Source organism: Rhinatrema bivittatum, chromosome 12 (genome assembly GCF_901001135.1).
Source record: "Rhinatrema bivittatum chromosome 12, aRhiBiv1.1, whole genome shotgun sequence".
NCBI lineage: Eukaryota > Metazoa > Chordata > Amphibia > Gymnophiona > Rhinatrematidae > Rhinatrema > Rhinatrema bivittatum.
Window position 1 is genome coordinate 15,642,105 of NC_042626.1, and position 24,303 is coordinate 15,666,407.

Sequence of the window (24,303 nt, forward strand, 5' to 3'; positions counted from 1 at the left end):
GGATCCGAGTTAGCCACATTCCAGAAGGAGCTGCAGACTGTTGCCCCAGCCAGGAATAGTCACTGCGATGGGGGGGGGGGGGGAAACCATCCCTGGGTGGTGGGAATGAGGGCTCATGGTACTATAGCCCAAGAGAGGCTGGTTCTGATTGCACTGGAAACCCAAAATACACAGAAAGAAACTGATAGACCAAAAATTCTATGTCTATGCTTCCTCATGCCCTGTCTGTTTTCCCCTTCCATATCCCAGGTCCGAATCCTCGGCATGTTCTCCTAAATGTACCTCCTTCCTCACCTGCAGCATCCTTGGTTGTTGATGCTAAAACTCAGAAGAACTAGAAAAAGTCAAAGCCCAGAGCATTCCCGCAGGGGTACCACAGTCTGTGCTACCACAGTCATATCACCACCATAGGAACACTTCTCAGCACAACGCGCCAAATCCAGAGAACAATTCATACAGCTGCTGTACTAAAATATATCGGGAGTGCAACTTGGAAGCAAATCCTTGTGGAACTGGGAGAAATCAATTAAGAAACCAAAACACCCCTCTAACCATCTCCTTCTGGAAGGGACTGCTTGATAGCTGTGGACAGCGCAGATTTCCACCACTTCTCAGCTGCCCGTACCAGTGTCCCTTCAGGAAGACCACTGGGGATCTGTACGGGTGTCTGCAGACCAATGAAAATTCTTACACACAGTGTTCAGCCGCCTACGGACTCTTCCAGAAAAACATACCAAAGGACCCCACAGGAAACCATTAAATCCCAGAACAAACCAAGGAGTCACATCCTCGAAGATGAAGGGGAAATAAGATTCACCCCCTTCAGAGAAAGGGCTTCTTTATCAAAGAGCCGAGAACGTACTGAATGTTTTACTGGCAGAAGCCACTGTGCCTGAAAATGGTCATCTAGCAGGCCTCCTCATTTGTTTCCCTCTAGGTTTACGATTTATCATTTCCGAAACAAACCCGCAGTCGCCGAGGTGGCCATGCAGCACGGACACTGCACCAAAGTTTCTCATTTCCCTGGCGGGGACCCATTCCCGTTGCAAAGCAAAGGGAGTGGGTGAAAACCGGCTTTTCTAGATTGCCAGAACAGAAGAACAAAGAATTTTACCTCAGTCCCTTCTTGGGTAACGTGTTCCTGTCCCGTTGAGAACTGTGGGAATTAAAAACAAGGTATGCGTAAGTTTGGCAGCACTTTCCTATAAGGGGTTCCTATCTCAAAGTGTGCTTTATGTGGTTTAACATTGTTTGAACTGATCCGTTTCCCTCCTCGCCCAGTGTTTATAAAATCCAGAACTGTCCAGGTGTAGGGGACCCCTTCCTGGATTCCCTCTCCCACCCATCCAGCCAATGTTTATTTAAAAAAAAAGGCTGTCAGTGCCAGGCCTCCCCCCCCCCCCCAATCTCCATAAAACAAAGTGGCTCCAGCCAATCCCACGCCAATTCCCAGAATGTCCCAAATCTCCCCATGCCGAGCCTGGCTTCCAGTATTGCTTTGACAATGCTCCACTGGCTGCATGGGCTCGCTTTGGTTCAAGCTGTGTTGCATTTTCAGAGCATGGCTGGGTGCCAGAAGCAGGTAAGAGCAAATCCTTCTGCTGCCTTGGTGTGGGGGTGGGGGGGTTTGGGGGGGGGGGTTATTTGATTAAGGAGGGGGGTGGATTTTGTGATGTTGGAGAGGCTGGCTGGAGCCACTTTGTTCTACACAGATGGTGTGGGTGAGGCAGATCAGACTTGGCAGCATTATTTTTTTCTCCCAAACTGCAGGTATATGAAGAAATACAAGAAAACAGCAACAAAACGGAATTTCATTATCGAAATTTACGTTCGTTTCGGATGCAAACGATATAAACGATAACATAGGTCAATATTTTCAAGTCGTTTCAAAAACACCCTTAAGAGGACTCGCTGGCAAAGGGACACAGAGATTCCTCCAATGCTTGCTGGCTGCTTCTGCAGAAGGGCAGCAGGTGTGTCAGGAAGGTCATGGAAGCCATGACCCTGTGGCATCTTATCTGATTCACCAAAATCTTCCAGACTTTCTACAATGTGCTACCAGAATTTGCCAGCTGTTCATTCTTTTTCTATGCTTTCCCCCTCCCTACTGCCTGTGTGCTGCAGTCTGCGTTTTGGTAATGCCGATTCCTAGCTGCTTTGTTGATCCTACAGAGGACTGGATTCTTTGCAAGTTGATATCTTTTATTAAATTAAACATACGAACGGGTAAAAGAGGTTGACGTACATGAGCTTTCAAGATCATACAGGTCTCTGCTCAGTTGTGTTTGAAGAACAGAAATATGGTTTCAAAAGCTCATATTCTATTTCTTTTGATTATTTTTGTGTCACTTCAATAAAAGGCCTCACTCAAAAATATTTATGCTGATACCGAATATATCAACATATGTATTTAGAAAGGGACCTAATGTAATTAATTTAGAACAATGGCTCACTTCCTCAAATTCTTAATGAAATAGAAATTGTTTGATATCTTTGAGGATATTTGCTCAAAAGCAATAACTTAGACTTTATTTTTTATCAAACAAACTCTCAGGGATGGTATCAGAAAAAGTGCTCACAATCTCAATTTCTTATTCCTTTAGAAAGGGACCACCATAACACTAGGTTCTGTGGTTTTCAAAAAGAGCCTGCATTTAAGTCTTATATAATTTCGTAGGTCCATTGTCCAACAGACTATTTTGCATATATTGCATCATTTGCATTTTAAAAGAGCTTTAAATAACACTTATCCACTGCATTCTTCTGCTTATATTGTTCGCTGCTAGAAACAGCATAAACACAGGAACAATGAATAGTATAAGCAGGGGAGAAGTATTATTTAAAGCTCTTTTAAAATGCAAATGATACAATACATAAAAAATATTCTGATGTACAATGAACCTATGATTACTTATAAGGCTTAAATGCAGGCTCTTTTTGAATATCACAGAATCTACCATATCTATTTGATGGTCCCATTCTAAAGCAGTTGTTAATATTTTCCGTATCAACATAAATAAGAATTTTTGAAAGGGTTTCACTTATTCAGATTTTTCATTATTACATTATCTCCCTTTTTTGGGATTTCTTTCGAGGGCTTCAATAAAAGGTATCTCAATCTGCAAAGAATCCATTTATCTTCTTGATCAATACCGCAACTAGAACCATACATACTACAGGATGGAAGATGCCACAATTTACTGCAAGGTTTGTCAGCTCAACCAGCCGAAGAGAAAGGAAGCACAACTCAACAGTGATATCTACTTCTTAACAGCCTGCAAAAAACAAAATATTGCACCCAAAGGACTACAGATTTACAACCTCTCTAGAAACCACCCGCAACTCTACTTATACTGAATATTACAGATCAGCACTCGACTGGGAAGTCATTCTCATGCACCTCGTGTACAGCAAAAAAAAGAGTATCTCTGAAGAAATGGCTTACTGAGGCATTCGGTACCCCGCAGCACAACCAAAGCTAATGCAGAGAAATCCCACAGATAGTACAAAACCCTCCAAAAGGCTTTGTCCCGAAAGCGGGAGAAGCTCCAACTCTAAAAACCAGGGCCGCTTCAAAACAGCAGAAGGCGACAATATTTCCCATCAGCTAACCAGCAATCAACCTCTCTACGCATCTCTAGCCAAGAACGCTAACGTTCTAACCCTTCCTTTCCCAGACAGTTAACAAGAGCAGATTCGGGTGACTTTCTTGCAATAATTTTCTCCATTCTTAAGTAAACAGCTCACCAAAACACTATGAGCCCAATATTGAAAAGAAAATGTCTATGTAAGTTAGCTGGATAAGACTTATCTAATTAACTTACATATTCGACAGTACGGATATGCTGTCCAATAACCCTATATTTGGCACTACTGCTTTATGGCAGTTTTAGCTTATCCAATTAACTTAACCAGATAAATATGAATATCCAATTAAATCAACCGGGTAAGTATGAATAACATAGCTGGATATTCAGCGGCTGCCACTTTGTTAGATAAGTTGCTACTTATCTGGCTAAGTAGCACTGAATATCGGCCTCCATTAGATCAGACTCCCTCTCACCTGTCAATCGGAGTTGCCTTGAGGCTACCAGACCAGCCAGCTTCACCTGTCTCATCTCCTGAGATGGGCATGACAGTCACTGGGTAGGAAACAGGCACGCTCATGGTCATTTGCAGTGACTCCATACTCCTGTGTAGACCGGAAAGCTTAGGGTACATCCTTGGTTCTTTGGGGGCACTGAAGTTGCTCATGAGCTCCAAGCCCTGGGAGAAACTGGCCGAGTTGATGTTGAGAACTGGAGCAGGGCTGGGAGTTAGGCAAGGTGTCAGGTGACTGCTCACAGCAGAAGCCACCGGGTGGATATCCTGCAGCTTGCTGGCATGTGGTGGAGGGGCATCGGTGGAAGACGGCAAATCCAGGCTATTGGAGTTGACTTTGTCCAAGTTGGCCAAAGCAGAAGGCTTACCAAAGGTCTTAGCTGTTGATCTACAGGGAAGGAAAGAGACATGTAAATTGCAAGGTGGGAACAGGCTACAATTTGTCCATCTAAGTGCAGCTACACAAATGGCCACTTTAAATCTAACCACACAAAGTTTGTGCAGATATATTTAACCAGATATTCTGCCACAGCTTTAGTCGATTGGCTACTGCTGGATATCTGGACAAAATTAACCAGGAAAAATTAACTGAGTAATGTCACCACTCAGTGGCTCTTTAAAAATCTACTCCCCCCTCCCTCCCTATTCCCATTGTCCAGCCAATTTGATACTGTCACCTATGGGAGTATCCATAGATAGTTTTTCCTCTCTTAATTGCACTCCTGTAGCCACCCTACTTTTTAGGATTCAAAATGTTGGTACTCAGCTCTAATCAGTTTCCAAAGGAGATGATTTTGCTTAAGGTCCAAAATTAGTACCTAAACTCTTTGACAATTAACCCCTTTCGGTTTGATAAATCTTGTGTCAGAATGTAATGGTTTATTCTTAATTTTTCTGTTAATATTTGTCTGCACAGCCTTTTTCCATTCTCCATCTCATCTGCTAGTTATCATCCTCCTCCAGTATTTTTCCTCCTTCTCTACAGATACATACCCAGACCTGGTTGAACGTCAAATAGAAAGTGTGTTGGATGAAATGGAGTGCGAATAATTGTGGATTTCTAACAGCTCGAGAACGAAGAAGCTTATAGGGCCCAAACGTCATGCAGAATATAAGACGGCAATTAGATGAAACTCTCTACCGGCCCCTACCTGACAGGAGTCGTCGGGGGCACCTCGGAGATTTTGGCAGAAGGCTGGTGGCACGGTGGAACTTTAGCACCAATGTCGGCAGACAAGATCGGCTTCAGAGAGCCGCATTCGGAGTCCAGAGCCACGGCCTTGGCTTTGGCTTTCTCCTTTTCTCTGTCCGTCTGGTTCACCGGGGCTGCAGGAGTGCGGCCGGTGCCGATCTTGGAGGGCTCCTTCAGGCGCGACGCCGCAATGCCCCCTTGCTTGACGCCAAGGAGGCTAGGGTCGATGTTGCTGCTGACCGGGCGAGTTCCTCCACGCCCGCCGGTCACACTCATGGAGCTGGACTTTGCCGGCCGGGGCAAACTTCGGTACTGAATGTTAGATCGTGCCCCTGGGGCAAGGAAACCAGGCTCCCCGCCATTCGAGACATCTAGACTAGTCTTCCTCCCGCTGGTTGGTTTGACCGGGATCCCAGAAGACTTCTGAATCTTGCCCAGGGTTGCTGAACCCCCTGCGGTTATCACAGTTGCCGTGCCGGTTGCCGGAGGAGGTTTCTTGTACCCAAAGGAGTTGGAGGTCGATGGCCGAGTGATTCCAGATGGAGGCTTCTTGGCGTCTGCTACCCGATGGTCTCTGCCTGCGTCGGAGGAGGAACGCTGCAAGCCTGTGCTCTTTACCGCAAGTTTGGTTTTATCTGTGGCCTTTGCCTCTGTCTTACATGAACCTGACAAGTTGTAAAAGAGAGGAAAACAGAAACCAACAAATTAAAAGCATAGAACAGTGTGACTGCCTCCTTAAGACAGAAAAAGTATCTTACTAATCAGGATACATCTCTGACCCAGAAAGATTTCCCATGCCTCTAGGGTTATCAGATGGCTCCAGAAAAGCTACAGCCTGATCCCAGCCTTGCCCCCCCCCCCCCCCCCCCCCCCCCCACTGCATGCATGGATTTGTTGTTCTGGATTTACTTGGGGTCATCAATAAGACAATTAGGACTTCAAGTCCCAGCATGCAATGAGGCAAATCCAGGACTGGGTTAGCTTGTTCCTGATGACCTAGAGCTGTCTGGTTAACCCTACACATCAGCAACACACCAGTAGAAGCCTTGAGAAAAAAATGTTCAGAAAAATAACATCTGGGTGAGGAACTGCAAAATATCCCCTTTCCTGCTTCACTGCACCCAAATCCAAGCTGCAAGTCTTTAAAGGAAAAAATGTATCCATAAACCCTTCTAAGGAATTTGCTCTTTGCATTTCTCTTTTTTTTTTTTTTTTTTTGAGAAAGCAACTTAATCTGATATAAAAACAAAAACTAAGTGCTTGGCTTTAAGTCATCTGCTTGCCCGAAATCTGCACCCTTTGGGAGTTTCTATTTAGGCAGCGGTACGGTCGAAGAGGGACTCCCCTGAACAGTCGCGAAGGCTGCGGGAGGCTCGGGTGGAGAATGCCGGGCTCTTTCAACGTTCCCTCTTTCTTTTACTGGGACCAAGAGGCAACACTGCACAAATGGCGTTTCTCTGCCTGAGAGTTTGAGAGCGTGCAGGTCCGCGTCTGCAGAGGAAGAGGGCCCTGTGTGGCACGTCACCACCTCTTGATGCCGGGAAAAGCTAGCATGGTCTGAGAAAGAGCCCAGTTTGATTCCAGGCTCACTGCGGCTTCTGGGAAATGCTACACTAAAAGAGCTGAGCACAGGGGGCTGGAGGAACGAGGCTGTGTCCCCAGCTGGCCTTCCTTCGGCACCCAGACTGTGTCCCGATTCGACCGCAACGTCCTACTCCTAGCTGCCCTTCACCACTTGGAACACAAGCCAAGCGTCCACGCCGCTGAAGCCGCCTCTCCCCGTGCCTGAAGGAGCTGATTGCTGGGGGGGAAAAAAGGCATTGTTCAAAAAGAGGCTTTCCCTTAAATACAGCATCTATTCACCTACAGCTCACACTTCCTCAGGACACGCTCCCTCCTGCCTCAAGGGGAAACTCTCTCTGACTTGGCCTAAACAGTCCAGGCATTTGGGAGAAGAGCCGTACACGTGGGCAGTTATGCTGGAGAGCGCGCCCTGGCCATGCATTAACATCTCAAAAACGAGATTACCACCCCTTCCTCCCCCCCCCCCCCCCCCAATACAGCAAGCAACATGAACTCAGGCCTCCAGGGTTCCGGCACGAGGGCTCACGACTGTGCACAAGCCTGAAGGGGGCTCGTACAAGTCCCGGGGAGGTGCATTGTATTTAAATGGTGGGCTACACCTCACAGAAACATCGGAGTTTGGGACATTTTGGGGCAATGGTTACTGCCGATTTGATTGTGCTTTGCAAGGATGCATGGCGGCTTTGTGCCTTCGCAGTTTCTGTTCGGTGTAAAAGGCGACTGCTTTCGGTTCCCCTTCGGTTTAGTGCATCCCTCTGCTCATAAAAAGAGAGGTTGTGGGGAGCGGGCGGGGAAGGAAAGGAAGCCCAGGAATGTTGTAAAAAATCTATAATTAAATCACCACCCTGGTGCGCAGCGCTTTCACTGCACTGGTGCGGGGACTCGAGTTTACAGCCTGCCCTAGGAGACCGAGGGAGGCGAAGCGGTGCACTAAGAGACTTGTGTTTTTCTGCAGGTTCATTTATAGGCAGGAGAGCAAAAAAAAAAAACCAGAAAATTATTAAATACATTTCGCGAGGACTCCCCAGTCTTCCCACCCGCTGGTCTTTTAAGGGGCAGGGTGAAGCAAGCATTAGCAACGACGCAGTGCTCCCACTTGGGCCCGGGGCGGTTAACCCCAGGATAATTACTGGGGTGCATCCCATGCTCAGAATTCAAGATGACTGTGTCGCTGGTCCAAGGGACACGATTCGTTTTACATCCAAACAGCAAAAACTTCTCAGCATCAGCTCAACCCATAAAGCCGAAAGGGGACACCCCCAGCAGCCACAGGTAAGGCAGGCCAGCTCAGGTCAGACACTAAGCGTCCAGTCAGATGAGCACTCGCCCTGAGTGGAACAATTTGCTCTCCATAAGCGCAGGTACAACATCACCTCTGGGTAATTTTGGTGGGGGGAGGGATTTCAGAGATACACAGTGACGTCCCTAAAGTATTTGGCACCCCCCCCCCCCAGATTCACTTCTCCATCCCTCCCCTCCTCCCAGTGATCTCCGGTTCCCCTCTCCCTCATACGTCTGCACACACTTTCATATACCTCTGCACACTGGCTCCCTCTCTCACACACAAACATGCACCCTCACTCCCATACACACACACACACAGACTCTCTCAGACAGGCACACACACACACACACACACAGACTCTCTCAGACAGGCACACACACACACACACACAGACTCTCTCAGACAGGCACACACACACACACACACACAGACTCTCTCAGACAGGCACACACACACACAGACAAACACACTCTCTCTCACTTCCTACCCCACTCCCCATCAGAAGCACAGCAGCAGCTTCCTCCTTCAGTCCCCGCGACAGATGGGGCTTTTCTTTTTTTTTTGAGGCCGCGCGGGAGCTGGTACGGCTCTGCCACCTGCACTTGCGGTGGGGAGGGGGGGCAGTGCCGTTGCTGCTCCACGTGCACTCAAACACCAATGCTGCCTCTTCGTGCAACCTGGGACATGCACTGATCTTCCTCCTGCTTCGGTCTGCGACTGCATGACCTTTCCTTTTTCCCCACCCACGGGGACCCATCACTTCCTCTTCCGGGCCGCGCAGGGGCAGGAAGAAGAAAAGGCTATGCAGTTGCCGGCTCCAGATCCATGGTGCTCTAGGCGGCCGCCCAGTGCTTCCACCGCTCAGGGCCCGGCAGCCTCCCTCCTCTTCTAGTGCGAGCGGGATGGGATCCACTCGCGGCCGCCGACCTCCCAGCTGTCACCCAGGGCAGACCTCACCCCCCCCCCCCCCTTAGTACACCACTGGAGATATCTAATTTTCTTTTCAGTTCAGACAAACACATAAAATGAGCTGAAAACACTGGAACGTCTGAGCAAGATGCAGCACGCAGCGCCCTGAATGCCAGAGGCTCGGAAGGGTCTGAACAGACCACCCTGACATTAAAAGCACGAGAGATCTCTCTCCCACGGGAGCCAGCACAGCGTGTGCTCAGTGTAGTGAAGCGAAACCCTGGCTGAGATTCAAAACCTCATTTGGCGTTTCCACCAAAGCAACAGGAGCTGCTGGCGCTCGGAGGCCAGGTTTCCTACTCTACTGCTGGCCCTGGCCATGCTTGCCGGCCGGACTCAGAGGGGGTAGCGACGCCGTCTCCTTACCTGCCACCTTCAGCATGCTCTGCGACGTGTGGGTGATGGGAGAGGTGATGGCCACGGGGGGGTTCTTGCCTTTCCTTAGAGAGCCCGGCTGCCCGAGGGTGACGGGCTTCTTCACCTCGCTCTTGGCAGGCTCCTCGCAGCTCTCCGAGCGCTCCCGCCTCCACCGGGAGGCATGCTCCGTCTTCAGGCTCCCGCTGTCGTACTCCAGTTTGGCGGGGCCCTTCTCCTCCGACTCGCTGTACCAGCTCAGCCCGCTCTCCACCAGCGAGCGCTTCTCGGAGTCCGTGCGCAGCTGCGGGTTTCAGCCAAAAACAATTGGTCAAAGACCAGATCTCAGCGAACCAATAAAAACCACACAATAATAAAAATCGGTCCCCTTCAAAAAAAAAAAAAAATCACTAAGAGGTCAATTTCCAGCCTCCCCAGCGTTACTCCAGAGTTTGCAGGTGCCGGGTAATAAGCGCAGAAGTTTAAAAATAAACTCCCTGTCATGCACCGTGCGGAGCCGGCCCATTTTCCCTGTTGACGGGGGTGGGGGAGGGATGGGTGTGGCCTTCTCCCCATTTACATGTGGGGAATCCTTTCAAAGCCTGCCCTCTTAGGAGGTGATTTTGTGACAGCCCATGGAAGAAAATCAGCCAAAGCTGCAATTTTCAGAGCGGACTTGCACGCCTGTGCTCCGCCAAAACTACCCCCGCATGACCGCAGCTGCCGCAACGTGCGCGGGGCAGAAGCGTTTGGGGAAATTTCGGGCGCATGCTTCTGAAGATCCGACAGCGTGCATGAAAGCTGAAGCCCCCTTCCCGCTCCATCTGGGTAAATGTACCACACCTGCAGAGTGCACGAGCGTAAGCTTTTCGGCCTATCAGGTGGGCAATTCTACAGTCAGCCATTTCCCTGTCTTACCCGCAGGAACACCCGGGAAAATTACCCTCTAATGAGGGCATCTCCGAAAAGATTTCAGTCGGGTAAAATCGGAGGTTGAAGATTACCCTCCCCCTCTGCAGGGACGAGCGCTCCTGCTGCAAAGGGTGGGGGGGGGCACAGATTGGGGCAGGAAAGTGGGAGGCTTTATTTTTAAAGCCTCGCACCCGATTTCACCCTGCAAATTTCAGCCCCTGCAATGCCACCGCCCCCCTCCCCCCATCTTTTCAAAATGAAACCTGCTGGAGAGTTTGGCTGGCGGGCCTGTGATTTTATTATTAATTTCCATTTCAGAGGTGCTTTACGTGCTATTGTGATTTTAAGAGGCTCATTTTCAAACAGCCTGCAGAGGCTACAGTCTGCCCGCACTTTAGCCTGAAATTTTCAAAGCGGATTTATGCACAAAATTCCGTTTTGAAAATCGGCAGCTGCACGCAGAACCCCCTGCACCACGCAAGCTCGACAGCAGGGAGAAACCTTCTACATGTGGATTTACACCCTGAGTTTTGAAAATGTAAAGTATGCATATGTAAATCCTTTCCTTGTCCCCCCCATGCATGCCTACTTACTATCAGGGCAATTTTCAAAGGAAAATGTAAACGTAACATACAATCGTAGCAATATTCAAAAGCCAATATTTACCCAGGTTAAATGCACTTAATGGATAATTCAATAGTATCATATTGGAGCCTTTAAAAATTGCTACAATGAAATGGGAAGGCAGAGAGAGCGAAGCAACCTACAGCTATGGCAGAGTTCCTGCGGGAAGCCGTGGGGGTGGAAGGCAGGGAGTTGAGGGAGGAGCTGGCGTTGAACTCTTCCGAGCTGAGATTGTCCGAGGCATCGCTGAGGCCACTGCTGATGGAGCTGCTTTCGTCCCAGCTGCAACACAAGAGAGAGAGAGAGAGAGGGAATGAATCTGGAGAACATGTGGTCGATGTCTCAGGGAGTGCCAGGGCTCACAGGGATTTGGCAGCACAGAGCCAGCCCAAGCAAGACAACTGCATTTTGGTTAGGTTTGTAGGCCCGAAGCATGATGCCAGCATGTTTAATCTGTTGCTAGCATGGAACATGCATTAATGAAGGGTCTCATATCCTCTGCTGCTCCAAGGGCCTATAAATACTATTTAACATAGACCTAGTTTCTCTGACCTGCAATAAGCTCACTTATAGTTAGTTTCCAGACACAGCTGATTCAATGCCATGAACAGATGTGAAACTTTGAATGCATTCCAGGAAGATTAGGTGAGAAAAAGAGGAAGACACCTTAACCTACTGAAAAGGATCCAGTTGAGAGGATTATCAGAAGGAGAAAGAAAAATGCCATTTTTCTGGCCAACTAACTGATGCTATACCGTGTGCTGCCTGCAGTGCGCACGGTTTAACCTGCGATTGGACGCACGTTTTGGACATAACCCCGGATGCAAAATGGGGGTTAGTGCATCCAAATGCACATCCAATTGCGTGCGTAGGTAATAGCCTCATCAACATGCATTTGCGGTGATCAGCGCTATTATCTATTCCCCCCCACACATTTTTAGTCATCAAAATTAAATAAAATTTACTAATCAAAATTGATTTTGGAGGAGCCCAAAAAGTGTACAGAAAAGTAGAAAATACTGGTTTTCTGTACTTCCTCCAACTTAATATCCTGGCGATATTAAGTCAGAGGAACTAAAAAATTAGAAATGTCCCAAAATTAAAAAAAAAAAAAAAGTTTGCTGGTGGTCAGGTTAGGAAAACGGATGCTCTAAAATTGAACATCCATTTCCTAACCGGCTGACAGCCACCTCTCCTGGGTGCCCGCTGCCATGGAAGCTCTAGGGGCGCGCAATTTCCCCATGCGCTTCCATTTTACAGCGGCAGCATTGGATGCCCCGGAGAGGTGGATCAGCACGCGATAAGGGAGCGGGCACTCAATCATGAGCACCCCTTTAATGCACGCTGATATTGCATCGGCCTGTAAGTGGTTATCTTCCTCCTAGAAAAAGACACAGGGCAAGTTTGCAAGCGGATGCACTTTTTTGTCCTACATGTTTTAGCGGTGAAAATAAAACTGAACTTGCACCATCTTTTCCACCTTTACTTAGAAATGCACAAAGAGTTCCCCTACTATGGGGGGTCACGTAGAGAAAGAGAGAAGCTTCGCACACCCTCACGCGCAGACCTCGTGTACATTTGCAGTTCTGGGATGCTGCTCCATTTCCGCATCCCAGTTCCAGACAGGAAACAGACGGCAGCTTCCTGTCACCCCCCACTGTGCTGTTGCACACACCTGCCGCAACAGGAGAACCAATCGTGCACAGGCCACCTAACGTTTCTCCCTGTACTGGGGTTCATGGCTCTCCGATGCATCCTGCAGCATATCTGTAAACGGAGCTGGCGTACACCAGCGGCGCTCTCATGCGCATGAGACCAGAACAGGTTACCGCAGCAGGTACTGCCCGGGGGGGTGAAGGGAAGACTGTGTGGTTTTTATTGACAGGAAGTGCAAAACTCACTCTTGTCTCTGTGACTCCTTCAGACAGATGCACTGTAAATGCATCACGTAAACTAAAGGGTCAATCTGTCAAGTTTCAAAAAGTACTCAGCGCTTTTCTTAGACGGGCAAAATTTGTCCAGCTAAAAGTACTCGCACTATGAAAGATCGTGCACACTGTTAGGCTGAAGGAAGACCATTTTCAGACAGGTCAACTGACTTGGATAAATGGCTCATGGAAAATTGCTCTTAAAAGGTTTGTATACTACTGTATTGTTCATTACGTCAATAAAACTTTATATTCAAAAAAAAAAGGTCTACTGGCAAATATTTTAGACAGACACAGAACTTTCTCCCCTGTATGATGCATACTGGAGAAGCAACTTCCTCCACCACCGGATCTGGTCCTCCTCGTAGCCAACTTATGCGACCCAACATGATTGTTAGACATGACGTACATCAACTGATCACTGTGGCTACCCTGAAAAACTGACCCAGTGGAAATGGGAGGCTCCAGGACCGGAACCACCATACAGTTACTGAGAAAAGGGAGAGAGCAGCACTGGGGAAAAGTTGTTGTCTACACATTGTTCACCTTGGTGCAAAGTCTGAGGCATTTGGTTGGTTGGCTTGGTCTTTTCTGAATCCCAGAGGAGAGAAGGCTCAGAGAAAACAAAAAAAAAAAAAAAAGAAAGAAAAATATTTTGTCAACAAATGCAGATGTGGAGAACATCTGGTCAGGGCTCACTTGGAAAGCTGTGTCTGGCACAGCTTGTCCAAGAAAGACTTAGGCAATTATGTAACTTCTTTTTAAACTACTATTCTCTGTAGGCTTTCGAATTGTACTACAGATCCCAAAACACAATGGCATGGCAATCATTCTGGAGGGAAAAGTGTCAACACTTTTTGTTCTGTATTACAGCTATGTTCTTTTAGAATGTTAAAGTTTTTGAGCATCTTTAAGTGTTCATTAGGAATGCTTGTGTGAGTTCTTAAGGAGTTTTGTCATGTTTCTATTAGTTTATTTTAGCTATGTTTTTGTATACTGAACTTTTATTATGAATGTCCTTTATGTGAGCCATTTAAAGATTTTTAAGCAGGTTAGAAATAAAGAAATAAACCATAAACCAAAACCATTTTGGTAAATCAATCAAATAATGATTCTGTTACATACAATTAGCAATGGACCCTGCACAATGCAGAATATAACATTACTGAGGCCAACTTACAAGCGCTGAAATGTGCTCAGCAATGAAAAGAAATAGGATGTTGGACATGAGACAAGAAGAAGCAGTGGATCTGGGGAAAATTCAGTCAAAACTTGAACCAGGTTGAAAGTTATCTTGCTTGAGTTCAACCTCAAATTATTCGTACATCTCAGAAGGGCGCATGCAAGTCTCCCTCCTAAAGAGAGAACGTTCTAGGATAGCAGCTTCATTGGGCCTAGAGAAGACCGGTTATGATAACTTTTAAAGGATCAATAAAGATTATCAAATGAGGATGCAGCGGTCTCACAAGCTCACATACATCTGGAGAAGGAACCCGTGTGGTCTTAACAGCTCAGCTACATCGTCAGCTTTAGAAGGCTCTTTGGCTGATTCAGTAGAAATGTATCATAGTTTGCAAAGAATCCTAAAGGAATGGATTGTAACTCAGTAGCCAGGTCCTTATAAAATGCCACTGTATAGAGTTTATGTTACCTCTGCCAGGTCTACTTAACTTCTAGCAGTTTAGGTACTAGAATTCCAAAATGGTGTCCCACAACCCCTTACAGTCTGCACAAGAAATGCTTTCAAAGGGCTGAGCTTTTAATAAATTATTAAAGGAGGAGCTGCTCATACAAGGGCCCCTCAACCATATGGAGGGTCAGGTTGTAGTGCACTCCCTCTCTCTGTTCCCACGTAGCTTAGCCCTACTGCTGAGCCGACACTAAGGGCCATCGCCGCTTTCTGCTCATTGCTCTCAGTCTGTCTTCTTGCCCCATCCTTGGTCCTCAAACCACCCTCTGTCCCCAGTATCGTTCATGGTGACTATGTAGCTAGAAACACGGGCTAATTTAACTCTGCCTATTTTAACTTGCACCACAATCTATCTTGGTGCTTGTATTCCTGTTTTTCCATTACAAGAATACACGAAGATGAAGTTATCTAAGGCTTTTCTCCAAAGGCGCGGAATAGGAGACAAAACTTTGATAAACGAGACACGATACCAAAAGCAGAGATTCTGCAAGAAGATAAAAGGTCTATGCTGTCCCGAAGTATCACTCATTGAGCTAAAAGGAAGATTTAGGGTGCCAACCAATCATAACTCATCAAGAATACCCTCCTCACCAACCCCCACTTGGCTCTAAACACCTCAAAAACTGAACTCATCATTTCAAACCATCACAACCATTTACCACCCACTCCCTGTGATCCTTCCCTCCCTACTGATTCCTTCCCACTCTGTGTACGAGATCTTGGGGTCTCCATAGACAACCAATTAAACTTAAAAAAACACATTAACACAACCCTAAAAGAAGGCTTCTTCAAGCTCCATATACTTAAAAAGCTTAAGCCCTTGCTCCATGTACAAGACTTCCATACAGTCTTATAAGCGACGCTACTTACAAAAATGGATTACTGCAATTCCTTACTCCTAGGCCTCCTCTACTCTACTATCAAACCCCTCCAAATGTTGCAGAACACAATGGCCAGAATCCTAACTAATACCCACAAAGCTGACCACATCACTTCCATTCTTAAGGAACTGCATTGGCTCCCCATCTCAGCCCGCATTATACATAAAACTCTCACGATCATTCACAAATTCCTTTACAACCACAGGGGTAGATTTTTAAAAACAGCGCGATCGCGTACTTTTGTTTGCGCAGCAGGCGCAAACAAAAGTACGCTGGATTTATAAGATACGCGCGGCTATGCGCGTATCCTCTAAAATCCTGGATCGGCGCGCGCAAGGCTGCCGATTTTGGGCAGCCGGTGTGTGCCAAGCCGCGCAGCCTGCCTCCATTCCCTCCGAGGCCGCTCCGAAATCGGAGCGGCCTCGGAGGGAACTTCCTTTCGCCCTCCCCTCACCTTCCCCTCCCTTCCCCTACCTAACCCACCCCACCCCCCCGGCCCTATCTAAACCCCCCCCCTTACCTTTGTTCCTAGATTTACGCCTGCGAGAAGCAGACGTAAATCTACGCGCGCCAGCGGACTGCTGGCGTGCCGTCCTCCAACCCGGGAGCTGGTCCGGAGGCCTGGACCACGCCCCCGGGCCGGCACCACGCCCCCGGTCCCGCCCCCGAAACGCCGCATCCCGCCCCCGAAACGCAGCGTCATCTGGTCCCGCCCCCGACACGCCCCCTTCAACAAACCCCGGGACCTACGCGCGTCCCGGGGCTCTGTGCGCGCCGGCGAGCAGGGCTTTTAAAATCCGTCCGACAATCCCTCCTGGCTTGATGGTTCTCCCCGCTTCCGCCCCCCAACTGTCCGACCAGAACAGCCCACAAAGGAACCCTCTACACCCCTACCCTTAAAATTGCGCACCTCACCTCTACCAGGGAGCGAGCCATCTCCATCGAAGGCTCCACCCTCTGGAACACTATGCCCCACAAGCTCCGCCTGGAAGCCTGCATCCAAACATTCAAAAAAGGGCTAAAGACCTGGCTCTTTAAACAAGCATACCCGGATTTGGACCCCACATAATCCCACCTTACCCTATTACTTACTCCCCCTCCCTGCCCCTTAATCCCCAGCCATGTGTTACACTGTGTTATTTGTACAGTTTGGTATAATTTTAGCAAGATTGCGTATATAATGCTTATTACCTTTTACAAGATTGTATATAGTGTATATTACCTATTACAAGATTGTATATAGCGTATATTACCTTTTACAAGATTGTGTATAGCGTATATTACCTATTACAAGATTGCATATAGTGTATATTACCTTTTACAAGATTGTATATAGCGTATATTACCTATTACAAGATTGCATTTAGTGTATATTACCTTTTACAAGATTGCATATATAATGCTTATTACCTTTTACAAAATTGTATATAGTGCTTATTGCTAGTTCATGGACCTTCGCTCGTTTACCACAATGTTCTGTTCATTCGTTAGTTTCTTTCCTGTCCTTTTTTCACCCCTCTTTCCACAAAGCACTTTGTTTCTCCACTGCTCCCTCTCCCCCCCCCCTTGTTTTATTGTATTTCTCTTCAGTTTTTATGTAAACCGATATGATGTACCCTCGAATATCAGTATAGAAAAGCTAATTAATAAATAAATAAGAAGAGTGAGGAGAAAGAAGTGACTTAACCAGGCTGTGTATTCTGACGGCTACGACTTTATTATGCCGTATGTGTTTGGACTTTTATTGTTACGGGGTTTTGCCAATTATGGTTATTATAGCTTCTCCTGCTAATTCAGGTGGGAGAGCTGCTCATTTAGGTTAATGACTGGAATCAAAAGGCTGCATTCCAAATCTCACCGGTCTACAGCTGCCCCCTCAATAATGGGAAGATGTCAGATACAGAATACAGTTCCTTCAGAATTTGTATTTCGTTCCTCAGAAAATAACTGTGAAGTCTGTTAAGGCTCATTCAGCTAAGCTGTGTCCCCCATTGTACCATACATCTCATTAAACTGGAGCGGTGGGGTAGGTGGGGCAAACACCTGTACTAGAACCGCCCTAATATACCTGAAGCATAATTACAGCAATACCCAGCTGAACAGTGAGCTCTGAACAGAAGAGCCTTTTATTCTAAATGCACAGAACTATTAGAATATATTAAAAAAAAAAAAATCACTGAAGGATAAGTTTAGTGCCATGCGCTGTCACATGAGTTGGGACCTTCATTTTGGGTTTTCATGTTTTAAAATATTCCTGGGAGTTTATCAGGGAGTCTGCTGCATTGGGGGGGGAGGGGGGGATGCGGGACTTAAAACGGCGCATCAGCGGCACTGGAGGGCGAACACTTACGTTGGTGTGGGGAGACGGGACTAACACCACAGGTGTTTTGGCCTGCACTGGCTTCCAGCAGTTGCTGAACACCTTGAGATGCTGCATCTTCAGCTCTGGAGCTGCTTTTTAAATCGGCCTAAAATTAGGGTGACAATCGGTATAAAACAATTTGTCACTTTCGGAAAAATTTGGGAATTTATGGGTAAACATCAGTTTAGACCGAAAAAGAAGGGATACCTGGGGCTGACCTCTGCTCCTTGGGTCATCAGAGGATGCTGTGGACATAGTGGTCACTTCCCCTAGGGAGTGGAGGGAAGGGGGAGGGTGTCCCCAACACGTAGCGACCTAGACGCAGGATGCCTGTGCACAGAGCTCCGGAAAGAGCCGCGTGGTTTGTGACCATCACTGCAATGGTTGGACTAGAGGGGCTGGAAGTATAAAAGGGTGGGTGGGGGGAAAGGGAGCCCCAGATAGGAAGATTGCCAACTTGCTCCAGATTTCCAGGGCAGGCTGATCCAGTCTTGGTTTTACCCTACTGCGTGCATGGACTTGCAGTCTTGCTTTTATTATGGAATGCAACAGGGAAATAAAGGAGATTCATATTCAGCTGCTGTGTGGCTCGGCTAATGAGCCACTGAATATACCCAGCTATCCTAAAGTTAGCCGGATAGGTCTATGGGATGGCCAAATGTAGTCAAATGTAGCTAACGCTGAATATCAGACAAGTTATCCAGCTAACTCTGCTCTTCCCAGTGACGCTCCTGGAACGCTCCTAACTTATTCGGGCAATTTTTAACTGGATAAGTGCCCAAATCTTCATTTATAGCCAGATAACGTCAAGTTATCTGGATAAATACTGATGAATATGGACCTCAAGAACTCCCTGCAAGCAATGGGATAAAACCAGGGCTGGATCAAACTGTCCTGAAAAACTGAGTCCGCTGGTGACCCTACCGGATAGCTGTGAATAAAGACGGATGGTGCCAGAGCCCAGCTGGAAGCCTGAAGGAGGAGGAAGCTTGTGGGCAAACCATGAATCAATCACTGAACAGAAAAGGAGGAAGACCTGGGCAAACCATGAATCAATCACTGAACAGAAAAGGAGGAAGACTTAGGAACAAGATCAATAGAAATCAGAATAAAGCCAAATGGATATTGTCTACAAGTACAGCTGCTTTAAATACAATTGGGTCATTCTATAAGTCACTATCTCCTGTTTCTTTCTCTCCCTATTCAACACGATGCTGAATATTAGGGATGGAAGCAGTGTGGCCTGGAGGGCTGTAATCAAGGTTCATCTGACCTCACCAGGCTCACTTGTTTTTCATCCCTGCTACAAGCAGACCTAAAACAAGCCCTGTTGGGGGAGGGAGGGGGGGGGGGTCAGGAAAATGGCAATAGTTCAAGATGACTGTCGCCCCCCCCCCCCCACCCACTCACACTGAATGGACCATGTGGAAAAAGCCATCTCTGCTCCTGTCAGTTTGAGCCCCATCCAAAATGTGTGTTTCTTTGTTCTCTCCCCACGCTGCTAGATCTGCCTGGCTGAGCCATGGCGACAACTGCACTGTGTCCTGGAGGCTTGCCATCTCAGCAAAGGCAGTTGGAGCCACAGGGCTGCAGCGCCGTACAAGCTTTCGTGTGAACAAGTGGACATACCATCAACATAATATTGCAAAAAAAGCTTTAAGCTCATGGGCCCAAGAGGACTTTGGTTATAAAAATGAAAGTAACTTATCGATGCCTGTATCTGCTTCAGGTTGTTTCAGACGCCTTACAAATGGAAAACAAGGTGACAAAACCTGCATTCAAACAAAAGTTAAAAAGTATGAAATCACTGAACGTAAACCATCAGTGGAAGGCAACTCCGGTCAACGAACGTCTGGTCTTCATCCACACTTACCAGCTCGCCCTCTTCTACACAGTGATGGGTAGAATTCCAATGAGGGCTTAGGGACACTATTGCTAATTTAATTAGCAAATATTTATACCATTTTTTTCAGGGATGTGGAAGATTTGGAGAACCTTCAATGTTACATGCTTTTATTCTATTGACAAAATAATCAATGAAAGATTTTTCCTTTCAAATAAAGTGCACAGCGGCACATGGGGAAATAATTCGCATTGATTGAACACATAAATAAAGAAATCAGCAACCTCCCTTTCCAAGAAAGTAACCTGGACAGAGGCTAAACTGGGATTTTAATTGTTGCCAGAAAACTAGACCATTTGGAAAGCCTGAACACCAACCCCTTTCTAACCTCTTATAGATGCCCCATAGTCACGTAATCTATTATATTATTTAAGCTTCCAAAAATATAATATTTACAAACAAATATACAGAATATTTACAGACTCTGCAATTTAATAGGAATCTTTTTGTTGTACACAAGTAAAAAAATTTAAAAAAGGCTTTGTTTTATATGCAGATCTATGTTCATGTGGGTTCAATGAAAATTAATTTCTTGACGTAATAAGACAAAGGATTAAAAACTAAATGAATAACTGCCGACATCATTTAATATACTGGGGAGTGCTGCAGGGATTGGAGGAAATGTCCTTGGCCATAGATGTCAAAGGAAATACAATTTATAAATCTCTCAAGCCAACTCATAATGACCTATTTTGAAACCTAAACAACAAGGCTTACTGGATAAAGGAAGCCATGTCAATTTATAAGCCTTTGCAAAGAAGGAATTGGGAGTGGAGAAGGAGAAGGGTGTGTGCACTGACAGATGAACTTGGAGATGATGGATGAACTTGGAGAGGTCTGCCCTAGAAAGGCCTATTAATAAAGCCAAGCATGACAAAGCAAGGAATCCATCCATCCTTTTATTACTACCCTGGGAATATCGGACAGTTTGTATCCAGCTATATTCCTCCCTTATTTGTGTGCATTTCTCAATTTAGATATTGTCTCTTTATTTGTGTCTTATCTTCAAGAATCAGAAAAGATGCCAAACCTCCAGATTTAGGAGGGAGTCTCCCTCATCTGTTGGGGGATAATTAATAGTAGTTAGAGCAGTGGGCTACAAAACAGGAAAGACAGGATTCAAATCCCACACCACACCATATGATACAGACCTTCTGATACCTGGAAGATTTTAATGACGCACAATCATCAAACCTTTTTCATTGGAAAGAAGTCAGTAGAACTAGGGGTCACAAAATGAAACATCAGGGAGGATAACTCAGAACCAACGTCAGGAAATATTTCTTCATGGAGAGGGTGGGGGTTGATGCCTGGAATGTCCTTCCAGAGGAGATGGTGAAGATGAAAATAGTGAAAGAATTCAAAGGGGCATGGGATAAACACTGTAGATCCCTAAAAACTAGAGGATGGAAATGAAGAAAAAAGAGTGCATGAGAGTAACTTGCTGCTGCGGCAGTTACTACCCTTAACCAATAAGTCTACATACTGTTAATGCAACTCCAACATTGTTCTCTGCTTCAATGGTAGGGGAATGGGATTCAAACAGCAACCAATGAGGACCCTGACTTGTATGGTCGGGGGAAACAAATAAGCATGGGGGTAACTTGTTTTTGCTGTGGTTACTACCCTTAACCAATAAGTCTACATATTGTTAATGCAACTCCAACATTGTTCTCTGCTTCAATGGTAGGGGAATGGGATTCAAACAGCAACCAATGAGGACCCTGACTTGTATGGTCGGGGGAAACAAATAAGCATGGGGGTAACTTGTTTTTGCTGTGGTTACTACCCTTAACCAATAAGTCTACATACTGTTAATGCAACTCCAACATTGTTCTCTGCTTCAATGGTAGGGGAATGGGATTCAAACAGCAACCAATGAGGACCCTGACTTGTATGGTCGGGGGAAACAAATAAGCATGGGGGTAACTTGTTTTTGCTGTGGTTACTACCCTTAACCAATTAGTCTACATATTGTTAATGCAACTCCATCATTGTTCTCTGCTTCAATGGCAGGGAGTAAAAGGGAATTGGATTCAGACAGTAACCAACGAGGGCCTTGACTTTTACGGTTTGAGAAACTGATAAGCATGGGGGTACTTGCATGGCATGGCAGATACTATCATAAGCTTGCTGAACAGACTGGATGGACCATTTGGTTCTTTTTTGCTGACATTTTTATGTTTCGCTCCTTGTGACCTTGGGCAAGTCACTTTACCCTCTATTGCCTCGGATACAAACTTAGATTGTGAGCCCTCCGGGGATAGGGAAATACCTCCAGTACCTGAATGTAATCCACTTTTAAGTGCCTGAAAGGCAGAATATAAATCAAATACATGACTGTTTTTGGCTGGTGTGTATGGGGACAGTTGTGGAATAATGAGGAGATCATAAGAGGTGGAGCAGTAGGATTTGTGTGAGAAGTTGCATGGTACAAGTCTATATTTCATTAGCCATGGTTGTTATTGGCTTTCATAATTAGTGAAAAACATCACAAGTTTCTTGTCACTAAACTTTCATAAAATGCCCCTGCACAGTTTGTTCACTGTGAGGACTATGATCCCTCAGTTATAAATGAGCAAGTCCTTCAGTTTGATGACACCTATCTTAAATGGCACAGAGCACTGAAAAGAAAAACTGTAAACAACCAGGTACAAAAGAGAAGCAACATTCACAACCAATTCCATTCAGTCATCAAGAATTAGTTCCATGCCTTAACTGGAGAATTTCCCAAACCATCTCCCAGCAGCACTCAACATAGCTAACCAAAAGTCAATGAGACTGAAATGAGCCGTCATGGCTGCATACTCTTCAGGTCACAGGTCTTCCTAATTCCTTTGCACATCAATTTTTCTAATCGGAGAATCTTTTCCGCATATCTGATCTTTGAAGTTAATTTTTTAGTAAGTGATAAAATGGTTGAAAGAAAATGTAGCACTCATTTGTCAGATGGCATCCTGTGATGGTACTTTGGGTTCTTCCAAAAAGGCATCATCAACTGGGGCAACTCAAATGACAGGATGACGCTGACCGTGCTCGAATGAGAGGTTACAATGTCTTCTAGTTTTCTTGAAATCCCTTTCAAGACAGCTCAATGGATGCACTTTGCTGGACGTAAGAGTTCACATTAATGCAACATGTCTGATGGTCAGACTGATCTGTTAGCAATTGCTTCCCAGGGAACTATGGTTTGTTATGCTCCACTGCAGTGCCACAGACTAATTTCCCCAACCAGAGATCATGAGAATTGAACCTCCAAACTTCCTGCTCCAACCCCGGGAATCTACAGTTCAGCCTAAAGGAACAGGTTCCCTAGCTAAGATAACAACAGACTACTATCTAGTTTAGCTGGTTTTCATTTTCCTCCTCTAATTTTCAGTAAAGTTTGTTCTGTTGCTCATTTCAAATTTGTATTTCATTGTAAGTGACATTGCTGCTTTAACAGGACGACTGTCTTCTAAAAGTGCAATGCTTCACCTTTACTATGACAGAAAGTATACAGACTGTATAAATAATACATTCATTTGTTTTCAGTGGGGTCCTGGAAGCACAGGGAATAAAGAAGCTGGCCCAAGATCACACACAGACTCGGAGGCAGAGCGGAATCTTGAAACCCTGATCCTAGGACCTTCCCCAAATCAGAGTCCAGTGCTCTGGTCTCTCTCTGGTGGAAAAATGGACCAGGCTGTGGCCAAATAAGAGCTTTCCTCTCTCCCAAAGAGGGAGGACTGACAAATGTGAAAAGAAGCTGGGGAAAAGAAAGCTAAAATGGTAGACAAAAAACCTAAAAGCAGCTCAATTTGCAGCCCAACAAAGAAGATGAGATACCAGGCAGGAGAAAGGGAACGTGATATTTATAGGAAATAAGAAGGAGCAAATTAGAAGCAGATGGTGAGGAGCATTTATTTTATCACACAGGGAGACATGTAGATAATTGTAGACCATCTTCCCAGGCAAAAGATGGAAAAAAAATTAAACTAAAATACAGTGCTAGGAGGCCTCTGCAGGACAATTACAGTAGATAACATTTTAGGAGACAAGAAAGGATAAGGGCAGAGAGGATAAATACTAAACCCTCCAATTCTCCTCCTAAAAGCCAAGTCAAGATGAGAAAAATGTTGGAGAAAAGTGAAACTAATGTACCTGCGCATAACACAAAGTTGCTACTAGGTAGAAACAGCAGAAGGACCGCCATCTGCCCAAAAGGCATTTGTAAATATTAACATAGCATTGAATTTATGTAACTCTCTACTACTCTTTGGACCATCTTTAGTTAATTACACAGTACAGGCTTCAATGAATGATGTCATACAAGTCAACTAGTATGCTAGACTTTGGAGTAATGGTTTGGCAAATGCACTGTGTTAATGTGTAAAATATGAATATATAAACTTGCACGTTACACGCAAAATGCTTATAAAGGACTTGCTGTGAAATGACAGTAATTCTGTAAATTTTTCACAGCCCTTGCAAGCACTGTTATACACAGTTACAGAGCTGGAAATTGGTTTCAGGTCA

General features: G+C 45.9%; 1 protein-coding gene across 9 annotated transcripts in view; it reads right to left on the minus strand.

Moving 5' to 3' along the window:
* The window catches only part of NAV1 (neuron navigator 1), a 290,127-nt gene that overhangs the window by 51,136 nt on the left and 214,688 nt on the right, over positions 1-24,303 (minus strand). For all 9 annotated transcript variants that reach the window (XM_029572140.1, XM_029572137.1, XM_029572134.1 and 6 more), the window contains 5 exons: positions 11,165-11,303; positions 9,498-9,789; positions 5,253-5,958; positions 4,064-4,489; positions 1,115-1,156 (listed from right to left, as the gene is read on the minus strand). In XM_029572140.1, coding sequence (XP_029428000.1) covers positions 1,115-1,156; positions 4,064-4,489; positions 5,253-5,958; positions 9,498-9,789; positions 11,165-11,303 — 1,605 coding nt within the window. The remainder of the gene's footprint in view (positions 1-1,114; positions 1,157-4,063; positions 4,490-5,252; positions 5,959-9,497; positions 9,790-11,164; positions 11,304-24,303) is intronic.